The sequence below is a fragment of the Pelmatolapia mariae genome, linkage group LG2 (assembly GCF_036321145.2).
Source record: "Pelmatolapia mariae isolate MD_Pm_ZW linkage group LG2, Pm_UMD_F_2, whole genome shotgun sequence".
Classification (NCBI taxonomy): Eukaryota; Metazoa; Chordata; class Actinopteri; order Cichliformes; family Cichlidae; genus Pelmatolapia; species Pelmatolapia mariae.
The window spans coordinates 19,500,325-19,508,819 of NC_086228.1; the positions used below are offsets into that span (position 1 = coordinate 19,500,325).

General features: G+C 35.2%; 2 protein-coding genes across 2 annotated transcripts; both read right to left on the reverse strand.

Moving 5' to 3' along the window:
- Positions 1–1,258: 1,258 nt before the first annotated feature.
- On the reverse strand, positions 1,259–2,789 carry LOC134634009 (signal-regulatory protein beta-2-like; the record flags this gene model as incomplete). Its single annotated transcript, XM_065472125.1, has 3 exons — positions 1,259–1,371; positions 2,012–2,350; positions 2,447–2,789. Coding segments are annotated over 3 exons (795 nt in total), but the record flags the coding sequence as incomplete, so codon positions are not given.
- A 2,269-nt stretch (positions 2,790–5,058) lies between these two features.
- Positions 5,059–6,467, reverse strand: LOC134634025 (uncharacterized). The gene is made up of 3 exons (XM_063483052.1): positions 6,140–6,467; positions 5,713–6,051; positions 5,059–5,150 (listed from the first exon to the last, which is right to left on the reverse strand). The coding sequence occupies exons 1-3, from the start codon at positions 6,465–6,467 to the stop codon at positions 5,059–5,061; spliced, it is 759 nt and encodes a 252-aa protein (XP_063339122.1).
- Between the last annotated feature and the right edge of the window lie 2,028 nt (positions 6,468–8,495).

Consider the following 8,495-nt stretch of genomic DNA (forward strand, 5'->3'; position numbering starts at 1 on the left):
CAGGTATGTCCGCTTCATTTATACAAAGCAACAGCGATATTTCGCCACTGTTTTACCATAAATAAATATTATCAATGTAACTAAAGATAATGCAGTATTTGATTCTTTTATTGATTTCATACAGATACATACAGGTCATTTCCGAAAAAAAAGGGAAATGTACTATTAATCATTCTATGTCATGTATTTGATTATTTCAGATGTAATTCATATTTTAGAGTAGTAATAGTAAATTACTACGTGCAATCAAGATGAGAGACCACGGCTATAAAAGCGAAGGTGGATTTGGGAAGTCTGTCGCAGCCATGTCCTGTCCGTTTGTACGCGAGCAACCCATTGCCGAAGGTGCAAGATTGATAAGGAGGGTTTTCAGAATTCAGCGTATATTGCGGGATAGACGGGATCCTTTAGCTCAGCGCGACAGTGTGCTCATAGAGAGATATCGATTCTCCCGTGAGGGTATTATTTTCTCTCTCTCTCTCTATAGATAGATAGATAGATATCTCCCAACTTACTGTGCATGCTTCAGTCACCCCTTGCATGGGAACAGGTAAAAGTGATGGAGTGTTATGTCAAACTACACACAAAAAACCCCACAATGTCAATAAATGTCACGGTACAAAAAGGGGTGTGACGAGGTGGTGCAGGACCACCACCTGTCTTTATTTGCTCTGCCCTTTTCTTGGTTGCTGTTATAAACAAACAAACAGATTATTTCAGTCTTATTTTATTATTTTTATTTTAGTCTCTTTTCAAGAGACTAAAAGCAATATAAGTGATAAATATTACCATTCTGTAGAATATTCTTATATTTCACTTTTACTTGTTCCCATGTTCTAGTGGGTCCTGTTGTGGCTCTAATGTGAAAGAGGATATGATGTAATATAATATAATGTGGTATAATATAATATCGCATGATATAATGTAATATCATGGATCACTTACGAGTTTAATTTGTCAGCAACTTTCTGCCAGCCCTCTCTCCTTGCTTTTGCAGCCTTTGCAGTGTTCCCCTGCGTTTTAATTAAACTCTGAAACTCCTGATATCCCTCAATCAAGAGTTCTTGGTCTGCTGCCGTGAAATACTGAGCGCGCTCCTTCCACATCTTCGCCGACCAATCACAGGGTTGCCCATCAATGTTTCTACTATCGATGCGTAGCCCCTTTTAAGCCACCCAGTGATCTCAGATTACTTCATCCAGCTATACTAATCGTCAACAACAGGTGTGTTCGGAGAACCGGATTAGCGAGCTCAAAGTTAGCGCGATGATTTGATCTTGGATGTGTCATTTGATCTTGGATGTAGTAAGCGAGGTACGAAGAACGGACCCCTGGAGACATGACGTGGACTAGCAGACAACCTGACAAAGACTGAATGAGAAAACACAGAATAAATACACTCAGGAGGATAATGAGGGAAATGGGAGCACATGGGGAAACAGCTGACACACATGAACATAACAACGTCACAAGGGGAGTGTAAAACTAAATACATAGAACACAGGAACACAGGACCTCTTCAAAATAAAACAGGAAACATAATGAACCGCTGACATGACAACGTGAACTTGACAACAAAAGACAAGCAGACATGTAACACATAAAGGACGAGGGAGACTTAACACAGGGGTTGAAAACACAGGGGGACTCTAATAAACAAATTAACTTAGAAAAAACAGTAAACCTAAACCATAAACATCAAAATAACCTAAAACTCAAAAAGCTGCGTCAAAAGACCCAGGATCACAAAGTCCACAAGTAACACTGCCTAATTACATTATTGTATTTACATTAGAATTACATTTGTGTGTGTGTGTGTGTGTGTGTGTGTGTGTGTGTGTGTGTGTGTGTTAATAGTCTTTTCAAATTATTCATGTAGCAAAAAAAACACTACACCAATATTAATCTTCTCAGTAAGGTCAATTAAAGCGTACACACTTTTTTTTATTTCCCAAAATTAAGCAAGCAAATTTAACATTGTTGTTATTTTGATGAAGTTGTGAATACATACTTATGTCCATTTTTCTTCCTTCACCAAACAGGATCTCTCTACATGTGACCGTCGCACAGTAGTACGTCCCAGCGTCAGAAGAATGTGTTATCGTTTTTGACAGACTGTAGTCACATCTCCCTTCCTCTTTACTTCTTATACTGCCATAGTAAATTATACCTGAATGGGATTCGGATACACCTTTAAACCAGTGCACTTTGTCTTCATTTGGGGACTGATATTTGCCATTTTTGTCCTTAGACAGGAGCGAACATTGTAGAGTCTTTGGCTCACTCAGACGGACTGACTCCACATCTCGAGTTTGTTTCACGGTGACAGATTTCTGCTGGGTTTTAGGATCTGTGTGATTCACAAAAAGACATTTAATTGTATTAAGTGTAATTGTTTGGGTTTAGACACAGTTATGACATAAATTATAAAATGAATATACTTTACCATTCACTGCCACAATAGTGCCATTAATAAAGCTAATACTTTGTGATGATCCTGCTTGACAGAAGTATGTTGCTTCATCTTCTTTGTTTACATTTCTTATGGAAAGAGAAAGCACATTACCCACTTTTCTGGCATTGAATCTTGAGTTGTTAAATTGAGGTAATATTTGCCCAAAACTTCCTATAGCAACTGTTTGAAACATATATCCAAAATTCAGCTTAAACCAGAAAGACAACTTCGTATCACTTCCAGACAGTGGACATGTCAGAGTCACATTATCTCCAAGTTTAGCCACAGTTAAAGAGATCGGCTGAGGAACCTCATTCATTTCAGTCACAGCTAAAGAAAAGAGACAAACAGTAGCAGTTAGAACACAACATAAAAGAAAGCATTTAAAAAGGTATATTGATCATGTAATGTAAAATATTATAAAGCCTCATGTCTCATGTATTTTTGTATTGTTTACAATGAAATATTCCACAGTGCTGAAATAAACTCACATAATGTACTTAGAAGAACCAAAGAAACCACTCTTCCAATCATTGTGATACCGCAGCCTTCTCTTGTATAACTGATGTCTTTCTCAAAAAGAAAGTATTAGTTACAAGCTGATCAAGCTTTAAAAAGTGATTGGCTGAAACATAGAAAATGTACTTCCTGGAAAATTTTGAAAGCCATTTACTGTAATTATCATCAGTTTCCACTGATTCTGCAGAAATGGAAACATAATCTGTATTTATAAACTTCGATTATATATAGATGGAATTCCAGTTAGAAAATTATGTATAAATCTGACTGATGCTTGCATTCGTGAACATTTTTAGTTGTTGTAATTTTCTCATGATAAAAGAACACTTTATTCTAAAAAAAAAATTCTGTTTACACATTTTCTGTTCAAATTGACTGAACTAGACTCAAACCAAATTCATTCTTTTTCCACTAAAATACTGAAGTGACAAAGGGTGCATGCACGATCAAACATCAGTGACTAACAAGCATTTTGTTTTTCTCTTTTGTGCAATGACATAGAAAACATAAAGAGGTCACCACAAGTGTATGCTGATTGTTGTTGATAAAAACTGACTGAAGTGTTGCTGCATGCAGTTTTGGATCCTATAAATCAGTTTTCATTTCGTTTCCCTCCCTGCAAGCCTTATTGTGCTTTTACACAATTTACACAATTTATATCATTTAGATAATGTTCATGCCTGACTACGTTTTGGAGTCTCCTCTGAGTAGACATACTGTCATCTTTTTCTAACCCTAACCAGGTAGTTTTGGTGGATACAACTTCCCTGACTGCACTGAGATTGTGTTGTCAGTGCTGATAACTGTTTTCTGTGAATCAGAGCTTACTAGAGTCCTACTCACAAACAAACATGCAGCAAGCAGAAGCTAATAGAGTAAGTCTTTATTGTGGTGTCTATATGTCTTTCTATCTGTTTCTTCTTTTGCAATTAAACTGCAATTAAATCTGTTTTATCAACTACCAAAGTAGTTTGCTTTTCATTTAGTTCATTCACCCGAATTGCAAAAAGGCCTGAAAGTAGCCTGCAGAGCCTTTTACCTTTCAATATATTCAAGACTTCTTTTGTAACGTACATACTTTTGTCTGTGAGGTGAAAACGATTTGTTCTTATTTATTTATTTATTTTTGTCTCTTGTAAGCTATTACATTGATGTGGATTTTGACTACATACAAAATTGTCATTGTATAAATAAATCATTTATACGCCAAAGGACAGAGAAGATGAAACTCTAAACAGATGTGAGAAATTCTGATGTGGGAAAAAAATCAAAAGGCATCCCAGCAGAAGCAGTCTCAATAAAAAACTGACTGCAGTCTTTCTGCATGCAGCCTAGTGTGATATACATCTGTATGTTTTGCTGCTTAATGTACGCTAAGATGCAACTCGCATTTTCCATAATTCACAGAAAATGCAAGCGAAATCAACCATGTTCACATACCTGCAACCCTGAACAAAAAAGTGCACTACTCGGTGGACTTTACGACTATAGACCACGCTTGTAATACTCTGACCTCAGGAAATGACATACAAGACAATAATTAGTATTTAATAATAAGCATTGGAATAAAGAGGAATTTCAGAATCAATGAGAAAGTGAACATACAACTAATGTCCTCCACATATTATAAACCTGAAGAGCATTTTCATCAGGTCATTGCTAATATAAACTATCTATCTATCTATCTATCTATCTATCTATCTATCTATCTATCTATCTATCTATCTATCTCATTGTTATTAAATCTAGAGTGAGTAGAGTGCCTTTATATGAATCTGCCTTTAGGTCCACTCTCACGCTCTGGCCTACTCCACCGTAACAAAACAACTTACCCTAAGCATGTTTTCCTGTTTTTAATGAAACATGTCAAAATCAATTTAACACGTAATAATTTCACAATGACAAAATTAGTAAAACAGTCTTTGGGTTAAACATTGGTGTTTACAAGGGTTTTATTTGATATTCTGGGTCAAATCCTGGATGTGGTGAAAAAAAAGAAAAGAAAAGAAAGGAATGGGTCTATATGCTCGATATATGTTCAATTTAAAGTTAAGAAGAAAAAAAAAGCAAAGCAGGAAAAACTTTCAGTCTCTGGATAAAATAAGAACTGCGATCACGATCACACAGAGAGCCAACAGCATCCCAAGCATGATGACAACTGGGTCCCACTTCTGTCCTAAAATCACACAAAAATGATTTAAATTAATTAATTGTCATAAATGACATTTATAGTATGCAAAAGGAAAATGTGTTTAAATGTCATAAAAGAACCAATATGAACAATTTTACCAAAAGTGCATTTCACTTATTTGTAACATTTTGAGTCAGTATCAGAGAGACATTTAATAGCTTTTTATAACTGTGGAAAGCAAGAAACTAATCCTGAGATGCTCAAGTCTGATCTGTCGCTTTAAATGTATTTGGCCTTTTTCAGGTTTAAAGGTTTTAAAGAGTTTGCAACGTTTCTCAACCAAATCCACAAGGAACACTAACAAATAATGTTATTGTATTTACATTAATGTAAAATATAATAAGACATTTTCGTGTGTGTTCATAGTTCTTTCAAATTATTCATGTAGCCATAAAAACAATGCACCAATACTAACAGTCTCAATAAGGTGAATTAAAGCATGAAGAAAATTTTCTGCACAAAGATTTCTGCAATTAGAAGTTTAAATTTTACATTATTAAACACTCTAATTTAAAATTGTTATTTTGATAAAGTTGTGAATACATACTTATGTCTACTTTTGTTCCTTCACCAAACAGGATCTCTCCACACGTCACCACAGCACAGTAGTACGTCCCAACATCAGATGAGTTTGTTATAGTTTTGGACAGACTGTAGTCACATCTCCCGTCCTCTTTTTTTCTGATACTGCCGTGGTAAATGATGCCTGGATGGGATTCTGATGCACCTTTAAACCAGTGCACTTTGTCTTCATCTGGACACTGATCTGTGTCATTTTTGTTCTCAAAGAGGAACGAACACTGCAGAGTCATTGTATCACCCAGATGGACTGAATTCACATCTGGAGTTTGTTTTACTGTGAAAAATTTATGCTGGGTTTTAGGATCTGTAGGAATTTGAAAAAGACATGAAATTGTATCCATTGTAATTGTTTAGGTTTTGACACACCCTTAAACCAAATGAATATACTTTACCATTCACTGCCAAAATTGTCCCGTTGATAAAGTTAACACTGAATGATGATCCTGCTTGACAGAAGTATGTTGCTTCATCTTCCTTGCTTACATTTCTTATGATAAGAGAATGCACATTGCCCACTTTTGTGGCACTGAATTTTGACTTGTTAATAGAAAATAATATTTTGTCAAAACTTCCTTCAGCAACTGTTTGAATCATATATCCAGGATTCAGCTTATACCAGTAAAACAACCCTTGTTGACTTCCAGATAGCGCACATGTCAGAGTCACATTATCTCCAAGTTTAGCCGCAATTAAAGAGATCTGCTGAGGAACCTCATTCATCTCAGTCCCAGCTGAATAAAAGAGACAAACAGTAACAGTTAGAACACGACAGAAAAAACACATTCTAAAAGGTATATTCATCGTGTAATGTAAAATATGACAAAGCCCCATGTCTCATGTTTTGTTTCATATTGTTTAAAATGAAGCAAACTCACACAATGTACTTAGAAGAATCAAAGGAATCAGTCTTCCGATCATTGTGTTACCTTAGTCTTCTCTTGTATAACTGATATCCTGTGATATGAAGCTGATCAAGGTTTACAAAGTGGAAATCACAGTGATTGGTTAAAACACAGAAAATGTACTTCCTGTAAAAGCTAAAGAAAAAAATGAAAGGAATTAACTCAGATATTTAGAAGAAAAAATACTAAAAGCTGGTTACAGAAAAAAGATTATTTCTCAGGACAGTGCTTTTACTAACATAAATTATGTTGCATTATACCTCTGCTTCATTGAGAATTATAATGCAATTTCATGATTTGATTATACTTTACGTGATCTGGTACTATCTACCTTTTAGCTTCAGCTATTGCATTTGATTGATTTGTACATTTAAAAATGAACAAATAGGTTAAAATTAGATCCTTGTCTGCCAGTTAAAAAAAGACTGACTGTTAGCTACTTTTACAGAGTGATAATATAACGTTTAACAGTGGTTGAATACTTTCACAGTTACTAAAAGAGGCGTGTTGTGATTTACTAGTGAAAAAAGCTTTATTCTATATTTTTTCTGTTTACACAGGCCAGCTCCTGTTCAAAGTGACTTATAGATTCAAACCAAATTCAATACTTTTTTTATACTAAAAGATCAAAGTGACAAAACTTAACCTGACATTCTCAAAAATCTGTGACTAGCAAGTATGTTCTGACTTGACATAGAAAATATAAAAAGAGGCCACCACAGACAAATACTGATTGTCTTGATAAAAACTGACTGCAGGATGTTTGTGCAGTGTGCAGCTTAGTGTCTAATAAATCAGTTTTGTTTGGTTTTTTTTGTTTCCCTCCCTGCTGGCCTTGTTTCATCGAAAACATGACATATTAATTCATTTTCCATTGCACTTAAAATGACTTTTAATCAAAATCAATCTTTCTCTAAGTGTTGTGGCAAAGGATATGGAAAGTGATGCAAACATAAAACTAATGTCCTCCTGTATATCATAAACTCATCAGGGCATCAGTGATATACTATATATATTTAGATTTACAAACCAAACTGTTGTCCTTTAGATATCTTTAAATACATATACATGACATACACTCATCAACCACAATATTGAAACTACTGACAGTAACCCTAACGCTCCAACATGGTTTTTGTTATGGACAAGCTGCAGTTAGCACACAGGAATAGAGAAAAAATACATTATCCTTATATTACTAAACCCACAAGGTATGAAAAGCCAAAGTCAAAGTCAAATTTATTTATATAGCACATTTAAAACAACAACAGCAACAGCACCTTGGTTGCTGTACAATACAGGTGCTGTACAATTAAGATAATCAAAAGAAATAAAAACATAGGAAGACATGATAAAAATTAAGAAAAAGAATCATAAAATTAGAAGATTTGAGTAAGAAATAAGATAAATAAAAGCCAAGTAATAAAAGTGGGTTTTCAGGCAGGTTTTGAAAGTGTCTAATGTTGGGGAGGTCCTAATGTGAAGGGGCAGTTTGTTCCACAAATTGGGAGCAGTCACAGCAAAGGCCCGATCTCCTCTGTGCTTTAATCTGAACCTCGGAACAGCCAGGAGCATTTGATCCACAGACCTCAGTGATCTTGCAGGAGTGTACCAGTTTAAAAGATCAGAAAGGAATGAGGGTGCTAACCCTTAAAAACAAATAATAAAATCTTAAAATTATTTCAAAAACTAACTGGTGAAAGTATGGGAGATATGTGTTCTCGCTTGCGTGTGCCAGTTAGTAACCGTGCTGCAGGGTTTTGGACCAGCTGCAGACGGCTAATTGATGACAGATGAACACCAGAGTAAAGACAATTACAATAGTCGAGTCGAGATTAAATAAAAG